At 38.0% G+C, this 23,166-nt stretch overlaps 2 protein-coding genes across 3 annotated transcripts; one reads left to right on the top strand and one right to left on the bottom strand.

Moving 5' to 3' along the window:
- The first annotated feature begins 890 nt into the window (after positions 1–890).
- LOC132157288 (hexokinase-1) lies at positions 891–16,593 on the top strand. 2 transcript variants are annotated; one of them, XM_059566570.1, is made up of 18 exons: positions 896–1,174; positions 3,271–3,433; positions 5,783–5,931; positions 6,626–6,745; positions 6,893–6,988; positions 7,092–7,191; positions 7,484–7,667; positions 7,758–7,913; positions 8,921–9,154; positions 12,351–12,655; positions 13,076–13,224; positions 13,611–13,730; positions 13,816–13,911; positions 14,017–14,116; positions 14,262–14,445; positions 14,746–14,901; positions 15,000–15,233; positions 15,342–16,593. In XM_059566570.1, the coding sequence occupies exons 1-18, from the start codon at positions 1,112–1,114 to the stop codon at positions 15,487–15,489; spliced, it is 2,757 nt and encodes a 918-aa protein (XP_059422553.1). In that variant the 5' UTR covers positions 896–1,111; the 3' UTR covers positions 15,490–16,593. The 2 variants fall into 2 exon arrangements, with proteins under 2 accessions (XP_059422554.1, XP_059422553.1); XM_059566571.1 differs by lacking the exons at positions 13,076–13,224; positions 13,611–13,730; positions 13,816–13,911; positions 14,017–14,116; positions 14,262–14,445 and having other exon boundaries at positions 891–1,174; positions 12,351–12,537; positions 14,774–14,901.
- Positions 16,594–18,450: 1,857 nt separating this feature from the next.
- Positions 18,451–22,899, bottom strand: LOC132157289 (neuromedin-K receptor-like). Its single transcript, XM_059566572.1, has 5 exons — positions 22,364–22,899; positions 21,138–21,332; positions 20,761–20,911; positions 20,134–20,330; positions 18,451–19,960 (listed from the first exon to the last, which is right to left on the bottom strand). The coding sequence occupies exons 1-5, from the start codon at positions 22,756–22,758 to the stop codon at positions 19,768–19,770; spliced, it is 1,131 nt and encodes a 376-aa protein (XP_059422555.1). The 5' UTR covers positions 22,759–22,899; the 3' UTR covers positions 18,451–19,767.
- Positions 22,900–23,166: the final 267 nt, after the last annotated feature.

Below are 23,166 nucleotides of genomic sequence, written 5' to 3'. Positions count from 1 at the left end.
AAGCTCATCTGGCCTGCGTTACCATCACCTTGTCCGCTTCCACGGAATTTACAATTACCTATTAATTGTTAATTGTTTAATATTAAACAGTGTTGCAGTCCTTTTCAGGAAATTAACAAGTGCATGTATCAAATCGGTGAGATGCAAAATGGCTATTTTAGAGCCTCAGTCATTGTAATGAACATTTTAAATGACAATCAAATCACATAATGACATGGAAATTGTAAGACAACATAATGAGTTAATTTCCTCTGCATTGTGTCATTACGTGTATTTTTTTTCATGTCATGTGCATCCTCTCTTGTTTCCAAATGTAATTAATCCCCAGCTGTTCACACATTTAAGGCCAGAACTTTCCAGACTGACCCCTAATGTAATTTTTACTATCCATTTGACCAAGCCCTTGCCGTCTACCCTTGAAATAACGTCACAAGAAGTCTCCTTTTTTCCGCCAGCATTACACATTTATAACGGCCCTGTCTCTGAACAGGAAACACGGATCTGTGCTGATATTACTTTAGCTTTAGCATTACTCAGCATTTTTGTTTCTCCACCCAAATCCACCAACCTAACTACTTTTAAGATCTCAAACGGTGAGGCTTTGAGTATATGACGCACTGAGAACATGCACTATGTGCCTCCAGGGAAAATCCCCTATTTCTTTTACATTTAAAGTGGAAGACAATGAGGAAGAAGGAAGACTGAAAAGACCTGAGTGGATAGAATGGAATAAGGAGGTGGGATCTGAGGGGAAGAAGGAAGGAGAGGTTGTGGGGGGGGGGGCTTGGCTGTCAGCTGTGCTCTGCCTCACAAGCCTGCCCATAAACTCAGCCAATAGGAGCAGAGTGAGGGGGCAGGGCTTCAGCCGTTCCCCATCCTAGCCTCTGCTGCATCTCATGCGAGCACATTATATGCAGCTTTACTTCCTAGGCCGAGCAGAGTCAGACATTGGTGTAACGCTGGGAGGGAACACCCCTACGTGCCGGCTTCTCGTTTTTCACTTAAACCACGTTGCTTCTGGGCTCAAACTGTTTAGCCTGCTTCATTGGAAAGAATCGTAAGGCTTGTCCTTCTCTCTTCTGTTGCTTTTTCACCAAAGAGGTGAAGCAGGATGATAGCGGCACAGCTTTTGGCCTACTACTTCACTGAACTGAAGGATGACCAGGTCAAAAAGGTGAGTTTCATCATTTGTACTTAACAAGTGCTGCTCAAAATTCGCCCTTGCGAGCATTTGCTAGCTTTTCCAGATGCGTGACAGTAGGTGACACGGACCTGCGTTTTACAGCAGAGAGTCGTGAGACGCGCCTCATCTCACGTCCCTCCATCTGCAGCTTCTGCGTCACACGATGTGCGACGGCGAGGATGAGAGGACGAGGTATACGCTTGCAAATGACGACATTGCCAAAGGTTATAGGGTTCATGCTGCAATGTCCTTGAAAGCAGGATGTGGGGCATTATGGAGCAGTCATGAGGAGAGGAACGATTTTTTTTTTCGTGTGTGTGTCTATGTGTGAAAGTGCTTATTGTAGAGTACTTCTCTGAGTGGGTGAAGGTGGTCGAGCATCAACCCCCTCCCCAGTAGAAAGAGTGTTGGGTTACAACAGCTGACTTATGGTGTGCCTTTGCCGGAGAGTTTTGACAGTGTTTGAATGCAATTGTAGAGGGAGGGAAAGGCCTGTGTGTATGCACATGCCTGTGTGTCTCACTTTGAGGATATGCACTCTTTATATTTTAATTCTGTTAGGAAAAAAAAAAAAAGATTTTAAAATACCATTTTAAATAAAATTGTTAAATTGTTCTACCTTAACTGATTTACTGAGACATATTTGAGAAATACTCTTATATTTGCACACAGATTATGATATTAATAGATTTGCACAAAATTAATTATGCTGATATTCTTTTTGCCTCAAACCTTTGGAATTTAGAGTTTCATATGTGCCACTTTCTCAGGCAGTGTGCGACACAAAGAGAAGTCATCATGGTTTGGATACAAGTCAGATATTTTATAAGCCCCGTTATTAATTTCCACAACAGTAGTATTTTTTTTAGTATTTTTTATATACTATTACAGAATTGTGTAATATTTTTATTAGCTTTTATTTTAATACTTTAATTGTATATATATATATATATATATATATATAAATATATATATATATATATATATATATATATATATATATATATATATATAATCAAATATTTAATTATTTTATTTCAGTTTTAATATCAATCTACAATTTTTAATCGTTTTAGTTAACAGTAACAACACTGTTCCACAGAAGCACATTAACACTTCAGAGTAAGAAGCAACCGTTGTATTGTGTAACATGGTTACTATAACAACATGTAAGGCATGATAGACTGAAATGAAATCCATCCTGGGTGATTCAGTTGTGCACCTGCTACTCTCTCTTGATAAGAGTTTTATGACCCATAGATGCCATTCATATAATTTGATTATAAAAGTTATCTGTTGCTAATGTGACAGGAAGTTGGTGAATATGCGATTAAACCGTGGTGAAGCATGGTGTATATGACATAACAAATGACATAAACAAATCACACAGACAGAAGAACATCGGAGTGCTCTTAGCACATTTAAAGATAAAGCCACCATTCTTTTCACCCTCATTTAGACGGCCCTGGCAGTTTTCCCACTGATCTCATGTTTTTACGAGGAAGTTGGATGTTACTCATGCCAGTTATGCAATGACCCATTTTACACACTCTCCTTGTGTTTTTTTAACAAAACTAAATCAACAGCTTGAAAGATATTGTAGTAATAATGAAAATTGAGATTTTACTGGAATATACTGTTTCTTACATGTGGGATATTTGTAAAAAGTAATACATTTATCAAAATAAAAATGTGCATATGATTTGGAAGACTACTGTATATTGTATACAAACAATTGATAAATAAATATGAACTCACAAATAGAATATTTAATAAATAATATAATGTATAATATAGAGCAGGTGGTTAGGTTTACAGTATAAATAAACTTTTGTTGCAGTGTAACATCTTCAACTAGCCATTGATGAATATCGTCTGTGTTCATAAACAGCATTGCCCATATTTCTGGTATGTCTGCATCTAGCCATATATTTCAAGGACACACTGTCCTAACAACAGACAGGCAATGACTTGACTGCATTCATCATGATCATCAACACTGATTACTAACAAACACCCGGGCGCTTTGGATATTATGGGGGCAAAGGGCACAATGTCATTTGTTTATTTTGTGTCCATTTGTGTAGATTGACAAATACTTGTACGCCATGCGGTTCTCTGATGAGACGCTGCGCGAAATCATGGCTCGCTTCCGAAGGGAAATGGACAACGGATTGGGACGAGATACTAACCCTACAGCTACCGTCAAGATGCTGCCCACCTTTGTAAGGTCCATTCCTGATGGATCAGGTGAGCATTTTTATGGCCATACATTGTAAATAAATGCCTTAAAAGTCTTTTATCTGACAAAAGAATCCTTAAGTGTTTACAAAAGCTTGCTTTGGAAGTAGCTGAGAAAGGATACCATGTATAGAAATAAAAATCAGCCGGGCTTTCCTCATAAATTAGTGTCAAGCAAACTGTGGAGTCTGCAGTTGTGTCTATTAGGTCAAATCAGTCTCGAAAAGAAATGTCAGCTTTCTTCATTGTACTTCTTTGAAATGCTTTGACAAAAGAAAGAACAATAAGTTTGACCAAAATTTAGTTTTTTGAATCGAAGAGGTCAGATGCTTACAACTGAATTAACGCTTTAAGTGAATGCCCTCAGAAATACCTGAACACTATCCATGGAAAGCTGTTTGCAAGCTTTAAAGAAAACTAGTTTAACCAGTTTTTCTGCATGTGTAGATTTCCCATAGAAAAAAAAGTGCGGGCCATCTGTTGGATTTTCATTTTAACCATTTGTTCATTCCATTTTTAAGATGAATATTAAGTACTGCATGCCAGAGTTTACTCGTTTGCAAGAATATGCATCAAGGCTAATTAATTCTGGTTAGATTCTTTTAAATAGCTTTTCAATTAATAAAATTTGCCTGCCTCAAATGTATTTCAAATACAAATGTATTTTGCCAGGATGCTCTTGTAAAAGAGATTTTTAATCTCAATCTACTTTTCCTGGTTAAATAAAGGTTTAAAAAAAAATGTAAATTAAATTTACTATGCAAACTTTCCATAGTATAGAAAGGGGTGAACCTACTCCTGCATGCTCACAATACTGAATTGATTTCCCCATGCCACAACACTTTGAGAGCTGCATTGACAATGTGCTCATGCCTTTTCTACATGCCCTGCAGCATCCAACCATACGCACTAGGTTACATTACGGATTATATGAGCTGTAATCCCAGTCAGATTGGCATGTGAAAATTGATTTCAGTGCAATTTGTTAGCTTCCCTGCTCCGATGTGTTCTGCAAGGCAGTTTCACTCTAGTTAATGATGGCAGATTTATTGCTCATGTACCAATAAGGTTTTTCAAAACAATTAGAACAACATGGAAAAATCTAATTGATTGTGTATCAATATCAATAATCCATTCATCCATCGCAGCAATATATAGCAGAGTATACATGCATCAATTCCAGAATACCTTATCAAGAGCAGCTCTCTAGTCCTAAGGTGCTGGGCACTACAGTATAAACAACATCCCAATGATAAAATGCCTGAGTGTGTACAGTAAGTCTCTCTATATGAAAATGCCCACCAGCGACCACTTACCTGCATTTAAAACAAATGCATCTTTGGCATGTGTTATATAACAGATCGTCTGAGATACAGAGGTTAGGATAGTTTACATTTTGTGAATTGCACTTTACTTTACATTACCCTTTATATTTGTAATCATCTCTTATTTAAATGATATACTTTTCCTGGAATGGCTTTAACGTGTTGTTAAATTATATATTACGTTTGCTACAGATCAATTCAGTCATTAATACATTACAAATACATTTAGGTTGTTGAAACAGTTTTATGTATCCTTTTCATGTGAATAACATTTTACTGTAATAACCTGCAACTCGAGTTAACTGACCTTCCCAGTTGACGCTGAGTTTACAGGATTAAATATATTCACACTCCCAGACACCTCATTTCCAACCTAGAAACAGAAGACTGCAGTGTTGCTTGGCAACAAGCAGTGCACATAATATAGACAATCTGGGCATGTCAAGGAGACTCGAGATCAAAAAAGACTGTTAAAGAGCATTTCTGTCCTAACGCAAACATCTCTTGATATTACTCTTTCTCTGTTCAATCTTTAGCATAAACAGACTTATTAATCACCATTTTACTGCAAATATATTCCAAAGAATCTGTTTGTAAGAATTCCTGTTTTCTCGCTGTGATAGTTCTGCCTGCATGGGGTAATTTGTGTCTGTCTTTGGCCAGCTCAGTACAAAATGCATTCCCGATTAAACCACCTTGATCACGACCAAAATAAATGTTGATGCATTTCACATTACAAGAATGGTACACTATACGCAGTCAAGTTTCTGGCGTGTTGTCATAAGGATAACAGTGGCAGTGTCCTTTAGGTAGCTTAATAAAGCAACTTCCAGAAGGGGAACGTTCTAACTAGTTTAATATAACATGCTTTTAAGTATCATTAAAGGCATAGTTCACCTACAAATGGCATTTTCTGTCATCATTTACACATCCTCATGTCGTTTTGGCTGAACTATGTCTTTAAGTTAACTTGTGAACTCTTAATAGTAGAAAAATATTTGTAATATTGATGATTTCTTTAATTCACTTACAGAGAAGGGAGATTTCATTGCCCTGGATCTGGGTGGCTCTAATTTCCGTATTCTGCGAGTGAAAGTGTCTCATGAGAAGAAACAGACAGTGCAGATGGAAAGTCAGATATATGAGACTCCAGAGGACATAATCCACGGCAGCGGATCACGGGTACATGACCAATTCTTCATCCACCTGAAATCATAAATAACCTTTTTTTGTTGAATAAATATGTTAAATTAAGTATCTAAATTAACATCATCATCTGAATAGCCAATATGTTTGTGTTAACAATCAAAAATTGTGTCTTTAATAATATCATATACTTTTTTATACATTTGACAGTTTAAATGCAAAATTCTGTCATGAAACTCTAGGTGGCACATGCTGAGGGGTCCTTAGCAAACTGACGATATTCACAGAGTAAAACTACTTGGCACAAGTTGATTGGTTTATGTTGCATACACAGCCAACGCATGTGCTGCTTTACATTTAAATGGCTAGTTTTCATTCACAAGAGCAGTTCGCAGCACGCTTTCAGAGTTCCTCTGAAACCCTCCACCTTCCCCAGCTCCACCTGTTATAGATCTACTATGGGTTATTACATATGCTATTGTGAGTATTTAAGATAGCAGTACGTCTTTAATGCTCACAGTTCTGTATGAGCAGCAATTTAGTGGCAGGAGCATACCAGATCAATTCTGCCAAGACCAAATACATTAACATTGTCTTATCCGTTACCATGCTAAAATCTTCCAAGAGTTGTCATAATTGAAGTGGTGTTCTGATCTTTTGTCTAAGCCATCCAGCTTTTGTCTACAATCTTAATTGTCTCCATTTTGTACATGCTCATTATTTCTTGCAGTTGTTTGACCATGTTACAGAATGTCTTGGACACTTCATGGAGAAACAAAAAATTAAAGACAAGAAGCTTCCCATGGGTTTCACGTTCTCATTCCCTTGTGCACACTCCAAACTGGATGAGGTAACAGAACATGACATTAAGACATTTACATTTTATATATTTCTACTACTATGCGTCACAGATCCAGTTTACATAATTGAAATTTAGATTTTTTTATTGAATCCTGCTTACAACTTATGACAATATTTTACTATTGTATTTCTACAGGCTGTTTTGCTAACATGGACAAAACGCTTTAAGGCCAGTGGGGTTGAGGGAATGGATGTTGTAAAGCTTCTAAATAAAGCCATCAAAAAACGTGGGGTGAGTGTAATAAAGTAATCTATTATTTTATGGATTCTATGCAGGTGGATATTCATTTAGACTCTTTCCTGAAGGATTTATTGGTGTAATAATTCACTTACAGGACTATGATGCAGATATCATGGCAGTTGTCAATGATACTGTGGGAACTATGATGACCTGTGGCTTTGATGACCAGCGCTGTGAAGTCGGAATTATTATAGGTAAAAAAAAAAAAATACTAATATCTCTCTATTTTATGCATTTTATCAGACTCCTAAATGGACAACAAATGAGTTTAAAATTAGATTTGTAGAGTTGTAATGCCTATTTGAATAATATAAATTAAAATTAGAAGAAATTTGCTCTCAGCAACAAATTAACGTCAAATTAACCTCCCTCCATGCACAGATAAATGATGAATACCATAAATATATTTGATATGCTAAATATGCTGAATTAAAGCTTCTGGATTTTTGAACATCTGCAATGGCTTATGCTGCTGTGATCCCTCAGGTACCGGCACTAATGCATGTTACATGGAGGAGCTCAGACACATTGACCTGGTGGAAGGAGATGAAGGCAGGATGTGTATCAATACTGAATGGGGGGCTTTTGGAGATGATGGCACACTGGAGGATATCCGAACTGAGTTTGACAGGGAGATTGATCGTGGGTCCCTCAACCCCGGCAAGCAGTTGTAAGTAACAAAACTTTAAAAGCTCAAAAAATATTAGCATATTTTATGCGAATGTTTGAAGAGGTAAAGGTGAATGTTGACTGTTTTCAGGTTTGAGAAAATGGTCAGTGGGATGTACATGGGTGAGCTGGTAAGGCTGATCTTGGTTAAGATGGCTAAGGAAGGCCTACTGTTTGAGGGCCGCATCACCCCAGAGCTGCTTACAAAAGGAAAATTTGAAACCAAGCACCTTTCTGCTATTGAGAAGTGAGTTGTCCTTCATTTCATTCTGGTCATTATTAATTTGATAATGACCATAAATAAAATTAATTTAAGTATATTAATTGAATCGAATCACTAGTAGACTGAAATTAAAGAAATGGTTCATCCTCAGGCCATCTAAGGTGTAGATGAGTTTGTTTCTTCATCAGAACAGATTTGGAGAAATTACAGCACTTGATCACCATTGGATCCTCTACAGCAGGGGTTCTCAAACCTCTCCATGAAGTACTCCCAGGCAGGGGTGTCGGACTGGGGGTAAAACCAGTACTGATTACCAGGGCCCCAAAGGAAGAGAGGGCCCTTGAAAAGTCTGGAATATATAATTTCAGGGGGGGGGGGGGGCATTAGGACTGGGGACCGGGATCTTGTGCAGCGCCCCTGCTCCCAGCACTGCACGTTTAGTATGTCTCCCTTTATCCGACACACCCACTTCAGGTCTTGCAGTCTCCACTAATGAGCTGGTGAGTTAAATCAGGTGTGATAATTGAGGGAGACATACAAAATGTGCAGGGCAGGGGGTACTCCACTGCTCTACAGTGTATGGGTGCCATCAAAACGAGAGTCCAAACAGCTGATAAACAAATCCATTGTTTTCCAACAAATCCATCAGTTTTTTTTTTTTTGTTTTTTTTTTACAGATAAATTTGTTTGTAACAAATATACACCTTTTCACTTCGCTCTTCACTTAAGTCGTGTTGTGGGCTATTTTGATGTTTTTATCAGCTGTTTGGACTGTATCTGCTGGCACCCATTCACAGCAGTTGACTCGTTGGTGAGCAAATTATGTAATGCTAAATTTCTCCAAATCTCTACAAAAGAAAACAAACTTATCCACATCTTGGATGGCCCAAAGATAAGCACATTTTCAGCACTTTTGGGGGGGGGGGGGGCAGAGCTAGTTGAACTATTCCTTTAAAGCCAATAAAGGTCCTTTATAACTAAAAAAAATCATGATATTTTAAACCTTACAACAGTACCACTTCTTTCTTTAGGAGCAAAGAAGGACTTACCAAAGCCAAGGAGATTTTGACACGCTTGGGTGTAGAGCCATCTGAAGACGACTGCATTGCTGTGCAGCATGTTTGCGCTATTGTCTCTTTTCGCTCTGCAAATCTAATTGCTGCCACTCTGGGTGCAATCCTCACACGTCTCAAGGACAATAAGAACAGCCCGCGCCTCCGCACCACAGTGGGCATCGATGGTTCCCTGTACAAGATGCACCCACAGTGAGTATTACAGTACATTCACATCATCGAATCAGACTATAATCAGACGAAAACATGACTTATCAGTAATAGTATGTACACGGCATGCTAAGCATTCTCAGAGGATTTTGGGAATACATCTGCAGGAGCATGTGACACCCTGAGTGAGTGCTGACCCTCTTGAACGCTCTTCAGACAAGGGCAAATTCTATGAATACACATTGAATAGGTTTTCATAGGAGCACCTGCACCTCTTATTTGTTGAAATACTATAATCAATGACCTTATTTCTGGACACTACAGTAAATTGAACCTTAAAAGCTCACAGAGAGATTAGTTGAAAGAGTGAAGTTGATAATTAAATTGAAATTATAATCACATACATTTCTATGCAATTCATGTCACCTATTTACAGCAATTTACAGGCGTCATTGAATGTCATAATACACAGTCTTTAAATAAACTTGAAAGTCATAGCCGTGCTCTGTACTGTGAATGAGATATAACTACAGGACAGTGTGTTGCACAAGAACGCTGTCCTTTAAATAAGCTGGACACACAAAGCCTTAAAATGCTTAACTGTTCAAATAATGCTTTGTTGACTTATCTCTTTTATTACACAATGCTTTGGAATACTCGATTCCAACAGGTCAGTCTCTGCTTTATAAGTTAAATTCTAAGTATTCTAAGTAAACGTTTACACAGAACTTAAAGTTTAAGGCTTGCATGTCATGTAGTTTAACCTCAACCACAAAGAGGGTTGGAATGTGAGCTCATCATAGTAGCATGAGGTCTGACCTTGAAGGCAATCAAAAGCAATAGCAATCGGCTTGAGCAACCTGCACTATTCCTCCATGGCATCCATGAAGTTCTACTTCTTTGAATAATGGAAGTTGCAAGGCAGACAAGATCGCAGGTAGCTTCTCCCAAAGAGCCTACAGAGTATTGCCTTTTTGGCATCAGCGGTTGAAACCAAACTCTGTGTGTGTGTGTGTGTGTGTGTGTGTGTGTGTGTGTGTGTGTGGCACACCTAATGTGGGGTGGTAGAATTATGGCACACTGAAATTTCTTCTCACTCTGGATCAACTGTGATGTATGCAAAAATCCAAATCCTTCACTTCTATCTCATCTTGGTGCATGCTCAAAAAGATGAGTCTGTCTGTAAATGGTCTTAATGATTCTTACAATATCCAGTATCAAACTCCTTTTTGTATTCCTCATATTGCTTTAGTTTGTCATGGTGCTGTCATTTTAAGAGGGTTTTAAAACTGGATGTTGCTGCAAGGGATCCACATATAATGGCCTTTTTTTCTTTTTCTTTTCTTCTTTTTTTTGGTGCACAGCTGAAACCTTTTAATATTGTCTGCATTATCCTCCTTACAAACTTATTGGAGGTCAAGGATAGCTGTTTCCTGTTTGCATTAATTGATTCATATATCACCTTGGTGAATAAAAGCTCTTGCTAATACATTTGTTTTGATGCAAAAATAAATATTGATAGTGTGGGTAAAACACTAACTGGCTTGGAGGACACAACTCACAATATCTTCATTTAAAAAATGATTGCTGCGACAAAATAAGCTTCTGTCACACCAGTGGTCATCATGATGAAGGATTAATTGGCATGCCACTACGCAGTGAGTTCTGACAGACTGTGTGTATCTGGCAGCTCCGAAATCCTAGTTCGGCAACAACCCATATTTCACGAACACACACACACACACAAACATTTGTTTTTGTGAAAAGTATATTCTATGGCCCTACACCAACCCTACACCTAACCCTAACCCTCACAGGAAACTTTGTGCATTTTTACTTTCTCAAAAAAAACTCTGAATGGTTTATAAGCGTTTTGAAAAATGGGGACATGGGTTATGTCCTCATAAGTCACCCGCTCCTTGTAATTCCTGTGTCATACTCATGTCATTATACAGAGCTGTCTCCTGATATGTCACACACAAACACACACACATACACGTACACGTGTAGGCCTGCATGGTGTTTTAATTTTACCATCATTAATGGTTTATCTCATCTGCCCACCAACCCGCAATTAATCATAATGTTATTTTTTAATAACTTGACACACTCGTCCGTGGATATAACTGCGATCCGCGCATAACTAGATAGCACACTTCACTCTTTAGTAAATGAACAAGTTCTAGCGATTTGTGCAAAAAAATGTGCAAGTTTTTCCTATGATGACATTCAGAGAATAATGTATGATAGTATATTTTACTAGATACTTTACCTTCAAGCGGTTTGACTGAGCCCAACAGAATCTTCTTGGATTTGCTTCTTCGGACCTTGTTCGATGCGCGCGCTGGATCCAACAGGATGTGTCACGTGATTTTTGCATCCAGACGGAAAAATGTGGCCGTCTAATTGATAGTCCTATATTATGCAAGGTGCATAAAGTTATTGTAGGCTCTAAAACGACATATTTGAATAAGTATTTTAAATACAAAATAGTCTCTCATTCAAACTGCATTTTATTTTTTTATTTGTCCAGCAAAATAAAAATGACAAAAAATACATATTTAGTAATTAAATAGGCTATGTATTTCAAATACATTTAATTAAAATACTGCCCATCTCTGGCAGCATTAAAGTTAAAATTGTATCCAAACTACAAGCCATTCACACAGAACGCATTCTTGTCCATTCAAAAACCCATTGATGACTGAGCGCAGCATTTTGGGAACGCCGTGTAACCCGTTCCAGACGCTGCCAAAGATTAAAGATGAGCCCAGCGGTCAAACGCGTCGATCGAAAGCATCTTTACATTAGAAAATGACCTATCAGCATTTCATTTCCCCCATTTCTTTTCGTTCTTAAGCGCAAAACGTGTTCTGTGTGAACCGAACTATAAGGTCAAATGGTAAAATGACTGCTAAATGTTTCTGACAACCAGTATCCCTTTTCACAGTCTATGTAGGCAATATCTCAATATTAAGCGTGATATTTATAGAAGAACAATTAAATGATGGCGAAATTAATATTGTGTAGCTAACTTAAATTTTAGACACACTAGCAGTTACTTTTGTGTATTTTTGTTACTCCACGCTTTTGTTTCATTCCTGAACGAAACTGTTTTGAAATGAATGTTTGAATAAATGATTTATTGGCTAAAATGTAATTTACAGAAAGCGTCTCAAAATTTCACACCAGTAATTTACAGACTGACTATTAAATCCACATCCCCTGTTTCTGCCAGGTATGCCCGCCGGTTGCACAAAACTGTGCGTCGTCTGGTGCCGGAGTCTGATGTTCGCTTTTTGCTTTCTGAGAGTGGAAGTGGCAAAGGGGCTGCAATGGTAACAGCCTGGGCTTCCCGGTTGGCAGATCAGACACGTCAGATTGCTGAGACGCTGGCAGAGTTCCGGCTGACCAAAGAACAACTGATGGAGGTGAAAAACAGAATGAGAACTGAGATCCAGAATGGACTGGGCAAGAACACCCAAAGCACTGCCACCGTCAAGATGCTGCCCACTTATGTGCGGAGCACCCCGGATGGAACAGGTAAAAGATCTACAGCTATACAGCATGTCTAAAATCCTCTTGATCCTCTGCAATGAGTAAATTAAATTCTCTTTATCCCTGTTGAATTCCATCATAGTACAATCCCAGATTTACTCAATACAGGCACATGACATTGTTCTGTTTCCCTTATGGTGATTTATGATGTAGAGTTTTAAGATGCAGCTCAGTTAAGAATAGTGCATCCAGAAGAATATAAATTCTGAGCAAATGTGCTGAGAATTCAAAACCATCTGAATTAACAAAATGAGCAATAAAATTAAACAATGGCACAGGAACTTTATGCTATCTAACATCCTGTCATTCTTACCCTAATTTATAAATGTAGCATTTTTAAAAACATTTTTGTATGCTGCAGTATTCATGACTTCTCTGTTTTTCTGTATTTTCTCTTTTACATAGAAAATGGTGACTTTTTGGCTCTGGATCTTGGAGGTACAAACTTCAGGGTGCTCTTGGTAAAGATTCGGAGCGGCAAGAAACGAACTGTGGAGATGCATAATAAAATCTACGCCATTCCCATTGAAGTAATGCAAGGAACCGGAGAAGAGGTGTGTGGTCATTGTGACATTTGCATCTCATTAAAATACTAGACATGAACAAAAAGCATCTTTTATATAGTTGTACACAACCTAAAATATATTGCTAAAATAGCTTTCTATTCATCAGAGAATCCTGAAAAAAATTGAATGTTAATTTTGATAATAATAAATATATATTTTTGAGCACTAAACAAGCATATCATAATGATTTATTAAGGATCTAGTGACAATGAAAACTGGAGTAATGGCTTTATAAAATTCAGCTTTGCATCACAGGAATTGTATTTTTGTTTTTTAAATAGGAAAATTACTAATCAAAAATGAAGTTTTGAAATGCTTATAGTAGGAAATTTCAACACTAAATTATTTGAATTGCTGTTTTTTACCACCTGCAGCTTTTTGATCACATTGTATACTGCATATCTGACTTTCTGGACTATATGGGGATGAAGAACGGCCGCCTGCCTCTGGGCTTTACCTTTTCCTTCCCCTGCAGACAAACTAGTCTGGATGCGGTGAGCTGCCTGTTTGCTATTTCAACTTCACTTGCTCATCTATTGAATGCAATCCTGATGATTTATCATGCTTTCATGAATACAGGGAATACTGGTAACTTGGACAAAGGGCTTTAGAGCCACAGACTGTGAAGGAGAAGATGTTGTTGGCCTCCTGAGAGATGCTATCAAAAGGAGAGAGGTGAGTTATGGCATACTATCAGAAATGTGACAAGGTGATACGAGATTTTATTAAGTAATTCAATTTTAAATCTTGATCCTTGCGTGTGGGCTATATTATGTACAGGAGTTTGATTTGGATGTTGTAGCCATAGTGAATGACACAGTGGGTACAATGATGACCTGTGCATATGAGGAACCCACATGTGAGGTCGGGCTAATTGCAGGTAAATACAATACAATGTATTATAAATTATGATTCAATATATCAAATGTGACGAATAATAAAATCATACCTCTACATTTTAAAGAGTCTTGTATACACATTTGAGTTAAGAGAACATGCTAAGATATTCCTATGTGTGATTTTAGGAACAGGTAGTAATGCCTGCTACATGGAGGAAATGCGAAACATTGAGACAGTCGATGGAGTAGATGGCAGGATGTGTGTGAACATGGAGTGGGGAGCATTTGGAGATAATGGCTGCCTGGATGACATCAGGACTCAATATGATAATGCAGTGGATGATCTCTCCCTCAATGCCGGCAAACAAAAGTGAGCCGTTTTTCCCAGTCAAGTGTGAAGAAAAGAAAAATGTAAAAATAAATTGATGCAAATGTTTTAACGTAAGAAAGCAAGTCTGGAAGAACTGGTCAGATGGGGAACCTACTGTTTGGACCATAGATTGTAAATGTAGCATTATGGTGTGCACAAGAAACTTCTTTTAAAACCATATTAAAGTCTTATCAATCCATAACTTTGGAATGATGATGTATAATATATTTTTAAAAAAAATGTTATAATTTTTTGGCATATTTGAGATCTAAAAATGTAAAGGTTTTTTTTCACTTTTAGGTATGAGAAGATGTGCAGTGGCATGTACCTGGGTGAGATTGTACGGAACATCCTGATTGACTTGACAAAGCGTGGCTTCCTCTTCAGAGGACAGATCTCTGAGACCCTGAAGACCAGGGGCATCTTTGAAACCAAGTTCCTTTCCCAAATCGAGAGGTACTACTCAAATTGCATTGCCATATGTGTCACAAAAGCCAGACAGAGTGAAATGCCTAAATATTTCAAATTGCTTAATGGTTGTTTCTTCTCTCTAGTGACCGTTTGGCGCTACTGCAGGTCAGGTCCATTCTGCAGCATCTGGGCTTGGACAGCACATGCGACGACAGTATCATCGTCAAGGAAGTGTGTGGAGCTGTTTCCCATCGGGCTGCCCAGCTCTGTGGAGCAGGAATGGCCGCTGTTGTCGACAAAATCCGAGAGAACCGTGGTTTGGACCATCTGGATATCACCGTTGGGGTGGATGGCACTCTGTATAAGCTCCATCCACAGTTAGTACATGCAAAATGAATGTATTTTTGAGTGTATTTATAGCTTCAGTACATATTTCTAAGTGAGGGGTGTAAATGTGGTACTTAACTTGTACCTTTCTTTTTCAGTTTCTCACGGATAATGCATCAGACTGTGAAGGAGCTCGCCCCCAAATGCAACGTCAACTTCCTGCTCTCAGAAGACGGAAGCGGGAAAGGCGCTGCTTTGATCACCGCCGTTGGGTGCCGCCTCCGCGAGCAAGAACAAAAGAGCTGAACCCTGCATCGAACAAGCTCTCAGCACCTTCTCTAGCTCTCTCGCAAAGCATATACATTTCCACTCGCAGCTGTGACTCAGTTGTCATCCACAACAATCCAGCACATGCTTCTGCTCATGCCCAGACCCCTATGCTTTGTATTTCACCTCTACATGTTCCTGTCAGCCTTTCTCTGTGTATGTCTTTGTGTGGTATTATTAGGGGTTGGTCCATCTGTGTCCACCCAAACTATATAAAGATGTTAAACTGTTGTTAAAGTATTTATGGATGTATATCGGAAAAAAAGGGAAGAAATGTAAACACATTACAAACATTAAAGTTAAGATATTTGACCAAGCAAATGAAGATATTATTTATTTTATTTTTATATTTGATGGTAGACGTGACAGGAAATGGATACCTGAGGTTAGAAGGTATTTTGTTGCAATTATGCCCAGCTAATTCCAAACCTCTGCGTCTTGTCATTTGTCTGTGTGGCAGTTTGTGGTGTAAATATTACAAAACATTTGAAGTACATTCGCTAAACATAACAGCCTCCTCATTGGTCACGGTCCAAGTGAGGAAGACACAGACACAGCTGCCTTCCTAATAATTCCCTTATACTGGAACAAGCTAATTGCCTTTGCATTTCCACTTTCTCTGAAATAGTCTTAATCTCTCATTACCGAAGAATTTAGCGGATTGTATCATGCGTATTGCTTTTGTCAGCTTTTTGCTGTGTGTGTATGCAGATCTGCGGGTTATCGATACTGATTCCCAGTAAATGTCCTTCTGTGTGCCCTGGCTGGTTATTTGTGAGTGATCCTGTGTAGTTGATGTGAGTGAATCTGTAGTAGCTCAGAGATCTTCTGATGAATGCATGCCTTGTTTGGTAACTGAGTTCTGGCATCCACTAATTTTGTACTATTTCATAGTTGCACTATATAAATAGATATTTCCTGTTCCTGGGAAAACCTACATAGGAGAAAACCATAAAAATGTTTTGATCAACTCAATTTGTGTTCTGTGGTGTCCTTCGCATCTGCCCAAACACTGTAGTGTTTTTTCTTTCAGAATTTAGATCCTATGTGATTGTTTGTGCAATAAAAGAAATTCCTATAATATCTACAGTGGGGGAAATATTTATTTGATCCATTTGAGCAGATTTTTATTTATTTAAATTTTTTGGGGCTTGTCCACTTAAAAATAAATGTTAAAAATAATGTCTGTCATTGTTATGGTAGGTTTATTTTAACAGATAGAGACAGAATATCAACCAAAAATAAAAATAAAACATTATATAAAGGTTAGGATTTGATTTGCATTTCAGTGAGTAAAATAAGTATTTGATCTCCTACCAACAAGCAAGAATTCTGGCTCCCCCAGATTGTTTATGTGCCCATGTGGAACACAGATTAGTCCTGTCACTTTAGGAAGTTACTCCTAATGTCAGATGGTTAGGTGTATAAGACACCTACCTGTCCACACAATCTATATCTTCCATTTCAACCTCTCCCACCACCATGAGCAAGACCAAAGAGCTGTCAAAGGATTTCAGAGACAAGATTGTAGATATGCACAAGGCTTGAAATGGCTACAAGACCATCAGCAAGAAGCTTTGTGAGGAGGAGACAACTGTAGGTGCGATTATTCGGAAATGGAAGAAATACAAAACAACCAACAATTAGCCTCGGTCTGGAGCTCCGTGCAAGATCTTGCCTTATGGGATAAGGATGATAATGAGAAAGGTGAGGGATCAGCCCTGAACTACACGGTAGGAGCTTGTTAATGATCTTGAGGCAGTTGGGACCACAGTCACCAAGCAAACCATTGGTGTAACACTATGCAACAACTGAAATCCTGCAGTGGCCACAAGGTCCCCCATGCTCAAGAAGGCACACGTACAGGCCCATTTAAACTTTGTCAAAGAACATCTAATATTTACAGAGAAGGCTTGGGAGAAAGTGCTGTTCAAATTACTGTAAAATCTTGGATGAGAACCTCCTTCCCTCAGTCAGAACACTGAAGATGGGTCATGGATGGGTCTTCCAGCATGACAATGACCCGAAACATATCGCTAAAGCAACAAAGGAGTGGCTCAAGAAGCATCACATTAAGGTCAAGGAGTGGCCTGGCCAGTCTCCAGACCTCAATCCTTTAGAAAATCTGTGGAGGGAGCTGAAAATTCGACATCCATGAAACCCGGGTCAAAATCCCTCCTGAGATGTGTGCAAACTTGGTGACCAAATACAAAAAATGTCTTGCCTCTGTGCTTGCCAACAAGGGTTTCTGCACCAAGTACTAAGTCACTGAAGCGCAAGTAAATTTCTAACCTTTATATAATGTGTTTTTTTTCAGTTTTTTTGGTTGGTATTTTGTCTCTACATGATAAAATAAACATACAATAAAAATTAAAGACACTTCATTTCTTTGGGGCAAACTTACAAAATCAGCAGGGGATCAAATAAATATTTCCACCACTCTATCTTGAATGAATGTATTGACAGTTGATTTGCAAGGTGATGTGAAAAAAGCATGTCTGAACAATATGGCTCAATTTTAAAATCATCCTCCAATCACTTTTCATATTGTTACAGTGAAAATGCTGGTTATTTTATTATTTTTTCATTTTTTAAACTTGCAGCATATTTATTTACACACTTAGACATTAAATGGGCTACTAATATCACAAAAATCACAAATAAATGATTTAAACTTTATCTGATTTTAACTTTTTTTTTTAGCTTTATATACCTGGGTTGACATACTGTCATACCTGGGTGCATCCCAATCCCTCTCTCCCTGTTCTATTTTACATTTTTGTATTTGACAAAACTCTAGTAATGTGAAGCATTAGTAATGCAGTTCCTGTACAATATCCTTTACTCAGATTTCATACATTCATACAATTAAACAGATCCTACAGATCCTACGCATTCAAAATATGAATTGTGCAATACCCACTGTCATTATATGTGACAGCATAACAAACAAAATAGTTGTATATAGAAAACGTACAGCTTAATTATTACTCAGCTATGTTTTAAAATTTCTCGGATGTTTGAAAGAAAAAAAAATACATATTAACTTTAAATGAAATATTTCAGGGGTAAAACTGAGGCAAACATACTATATTCTCTTTAATTAGTCAAGCGTATGGAAGTACATGCAGATGTGTATTAAATAGAATACATGCTGTAAACACTGAGTACCACTGATATGTAAGCTTGCTTGGCTATTTACAGTACAATTACAACTATTTGGTTTTGTTTACATTTTAGCTTATACACATGATATCTTCTACCACTATAGATATAGTAATTAAGCAAAATGTTTTTCCCACCTAATTTTGTCTCTCTTTTTCGAACGCTGTCAAATCAACCCAACAGTCATCATACTTCTCACACCTCCATGTCTCAAGCAATCCATACTCTTTCGGTACACATGCTCTGATCAATTTAATGTTAATTTTGCGGTTCTGTTTTTACATTTGGAGATGCCACTTGACATTTAACCAATATTTACAGCTTAAAACATTAATTGCTCAATAGTGGTGCATGAATTAACATGGTTAATATTCATTCAGGTTTAGGCTCAGTAATTTGTTTATTTATGTTCTTGAAAGTCTCCTATGCTCAGCCAGGCTGCATTTATATGATCAAAAATACAAAAAAAAAAAAAGTATATTAATTTTAGCATCCATAACCCCAGTCTAGAGTCACATGATCTAGAGTCACATGATCCTTCAGAAATCTTTCTAATATGCACGGATTTGGTGCTAAGGGAAACACTTCTTATTATTATCAATGTTAAAAACAATTGTGCTGCTGAATATTTTTCGTGATACATTTTTCAGGACTATTTGATGAATAGAAAGTTCAAAAGTTTAGTAATTATTTGAAATATAATTATAAATGCCTTTATTGTTATTTTTGATCAAATGAATGCATTGCTTCTGAATATATGTATTAATTTCGTTAAAAAAATTAAAAAAACTTTCTGACCCCAAACCTTTGAACAGTAGTGTATACAGTATATACAAAATCAACTGATCTATACACATACTAGGACTAGTACTGTACTTCAAGCAGCAACACAGAAACAAATAAGGCTTGGTGCTTATGCCATAGGAGTAGATGAATACTCCACCTGTAAAGCCCACTGAATCCACAATAGAGTACAATAAGAGGGAAAATGTAATTCTGTTGTGCGGTAATAAGTGCAAGTATGGTCATGCTCGATTTTAATATTCGCCAACAGGGATGTTTTTCACCCTCATCACTGAAATGCTGTAGAATTCAGACTTTGATTAGTTTGGATGTGGTGTCTTCTGGTTCACTAATATGATTACGGACCACCACGCTGGTGGTCTCAGTGCGATAACTGCGTCTCATGTGGAAGGTTCTCATGTGCTGCAGCTCCATGTTGTCCTCCTCAGAAATCTTGACGAGGGGGCACCACTGGAACGCTTTGCGAAAACCTGAGCGGAATCTAAATAAGGACAGCAGATGCTAGATTTAAATTTCCTGTGCATTAAGAATAGGACTTCCTGAAGAATATATATAAATACAATTTTATGGATCTCTAACTGACATCAGTGCAAATGCTGCACTAAATATCCATGTCTAATTCTTTCTCCTTACTGCGATGTAATGTGCCTTTACCTTTGGTTTAGACAGCAGTAAATGATGGGGTTGTACATAGTGGAACTCATGGCTAGCCAGAAGATGGACAAATAGACCTGCTGGATGTAGTGCTGCTTGTATATGTCCCTGCTGAAGCTCCCCAGGATGAAGTAGATGTGGTAGGGAAGCCAACATATTGCAAAGGTCGTCACCACCACTATCATCATCTTCACAACCTTTATTAAATTACAAAAATTCATTCACCAAAAGAACTATAATCCAAAACCATAAATAACTGCTGCCACCAATGCAAAATCTCTCTAGAGAGGCTTATTATTATAAAGGACACAAGGAAGAAAAATGTGAAAGGAATGAAAAAGCTCATTCTCTGTGCTGCCAGAAGAAAAGCGTTCTGTCCCCAGGGAAGGTTTTACCATTGATTTTAAAATTTTATGCAACTTAACTACATTTGCTCATGTTAATACACTTTTTTTTTTCTTTTTTCTCAGATGTAACTACCAATGATATTTAGTTTAGAAACGTGACAACTGTCTTCATCAGAGTGTGCATGTGGGCACATGGCTTAAGTTAGTTACTAACTTAAGTTAGTAACTATGCAGAGAAACTGGAATTAATAACAAATTACACAACTTACACATCACTAACCTTGCGTTTCGCCTGCATCTGGTTCTGATAGTGGTCTAAAGCTTCTCCAGGGATCTCGCTGCCCCACAGCCTCCGTCCCACCAGGCTGTAGGTCACCAACATCACCAGCAGAGGGAGCAAGTAGATCAGGATAATCACAGCAATCTGATACCTATGGGATCAAGCATCACTTCATGAGTCAAATCTACAAAAAGGCACATTTTTTTAGATAAGAATCCTATACTGTCGTTTTTTTTATTCCTATGATGTGCCTTTGATGGTCCTCAAAATCTTTGAGAAGTGAAAAATTAGGCTACTCTCAATGTTTAACCTCATTTAAAATGGTTTTCTTGTCAGTAAAAATATAAAAGGATACAATTTTTGTCCACTTTTCTTACGAGAGCTGATGTTTCCCTCCATAATCGTCAGGCCATTCCACCATACAAACAGTCCGAGGGAAGTAGGACTTGGTGCTGGCGTAATAACACTGAGGAAAGGCTAGTGAAAAAGCCACGGTCCAGATGACCCCGATCAGAACTGTAGTAGTAGTGGAGGCGAGCCTGGGCTTCAGAGGGTGGATTATAGCCATGTATCTGTGGATTTCAGCCAACAGCATCTTAATGAAAGTGAACGTATGTCTTTAAATGATATACATTTGATATAGGCTATATGAATAACAAAATGGAAAAGGCTGGCAATACCACTTTGTTGACTTCCCCTTTTATTGCCATTCAGTGCATTAGCCTACAGAGTTTTTTGGACGAAATTTACTGCATGCATAATGTTTCACTGGAGCACATCCAGATAGAGGAGATTGATTGGTTGCGTTATTTCCCATATTGTCTTCATCTACTTGTTGGTCACTAAATCAGACTCTTATTTATATTACCAGAACACAATCCACACTCAGCGCGAAGTCTCCCTACCCATTTTGCCCATGAGTCACCAAGTCAACTCAGGAATATCACAAATGCATTATTTGCGCGCAGTAAATATTACGCGCGCAGATAAATTACATGTTCGGGGACGTTGCGCGCTCGAACTACATGCTACGTTCTTATTTAGAACCACTGAAAGTTTAGTGTGGGTCCTAATCAATTCACCATCTTTATTGAGTTTGTCATTAAATCATTAATTTATCATTTAAAGGGGCCAAAATGAATAATAATAATCTAAGATTTTTAAAAATATTAAATATCTTTAATTTTGACCGTCTATGTACGATTGGTGGTGGAGCACAGATAAAAGGTGTAGGCTACTTAAGCCTTACATTGATGGATTTAGAGCTATTTTCCTCTATTTTAAATCTGGTCAGTTGGGTTTATATCCCTGCTTGGAAAAATAGCTCAACCAGCTACATCAGGGTCTGCCAGATGGATGTCCACCAGACTCATCATTTAGATCAGCTCTTAACCATGTATGACCAGCAAAAATATCTCACAGGAATTTACAATCTGTAATTGGTTTATGGCACGATTGATGTAATCTTATCATAGAATGATGATTAAATATCCTAATCCATGGTAACATGTTATGGAGAGTTTAAAAATCTTTATCTTTATAAATTGTAATTGTAGTAAATAACCACTATGATTTTCAATTAAGTGCTTCGTTGTCTGCTTACCTGTCAACAGCAATAGCCGCCATTGAATAAATGCTTGAGAACATTGCTGTTATTGGGAAGAAGTTTTGAAATTTACAGTATCCCAAACCAAAATACCAGTCATTGTGCAAAGCATACACGAAATTAAAGACGGTGTTAAAAGTTGCCATAGATGCATCTGAAAAGGCGAGGTTTACAATGAAGTAGTTGGTCACTGTCCTCATGCGTTTATGTGCCAGAATGATCCAAATAACTGTGACATTGCCAATGATGGACACAATTACGATTAAAGAGTATGCAATCGCCCATAGTGCCACCTGCCAGTCCGGCTGCTCGAATAGATTGGTGGAGGTTTCGTTTCCATCTTCCTCGTCGTAGAAAAGAGATGTCGAAAGGGGGTCCAAAGTGGTATCCATCGTATTTGTCTATAAGTGCTAAATCAATCTGTATGCTTATTCCAGTGAATGACTCACTGTGCTGTCGCTACAACTTGGTAAACTTGTGTAGTTTAGACATTTGCAGCAGTTCATTTTCCAAAGTGTGGTCAGTGCGCCTCGTGTCCAATCCGCCTGCTGAATGAGATACTTTGCCAGCACGCATTGTGACGCACAGCATCCTATACTCCTACTAAAACGCTGGCGAAAAGCAAAATATTGAATTGGCATGCATTAGACGTTAACCGTGGACTGCTTGCTGTCATTAATAATTGCCAAACCCCCCGTAGCGCACACTAATGGAAATATGCACAGTTTAGAGCAAGTTTGAGCTCTGATGGACTTGTTCTGCTGACACGTTGCTTAGATACCCCTCATTTCTCCAATTGT

Source organism: Carassius carassius, chromosome 14 (genome assembly GCF_963082965.1).
Source record: "Carassius carassius chromosome 14, fCarCar2.1, whole genome shotgun sequence".
Lineage (NCBI taxonomy): Eukaryota > Metazoa > Chordata > Actinopteri > Cypriniformes > Cyprinidae > Carassius > Carassius carassius.
This window is presented reverse-complemented; position numbering and strand designations above follow the sequence as displayed.

Coding starts and splice junctions, on each gene's coding strand:
- LOC132157288 (XM_059566570.1), top strand. CDS start 1,112: ATGATAGCGGCACAGCTTTTGGCCTACTACTTCACTGAACTGAAGGAT. Junction 7,668..7,757: donor CTCAACCCCGGCAAGCAGTT/GTAAGTAACAAA, acceptor GACTGTTTTCAG/GTTTGAGAAAATGGTCAGTG. Junction 7,914..8,920: donor CACCTTTCTGCTATTGAGAA/GTGAGTTGTCCT, acceptor TTCTTTCTTTAG/GAGCAAAGAAGGACTTACCA.
- LOC132157289 (XM_059566572.1), bottom strand. CDS start 22,758: ATGGATACCACTTTGGACCCCCTTTCGACATCTCTTTTCTACGACGAG. Junction 21,333..22,363: donor GCGGCTATTGCTGTTGACAG/GTAAGCAGACAA, acceptor TGAAATCCACAG/ATACATGGCTATAATCCACC. Junction 19,961..20,133: donor TACTGCTGTCTAAACCAAAG/GTAAAGGCACAT, acceptor GTCCTTATTTAG/ATTCCGCTCAGGTTTTCGCA.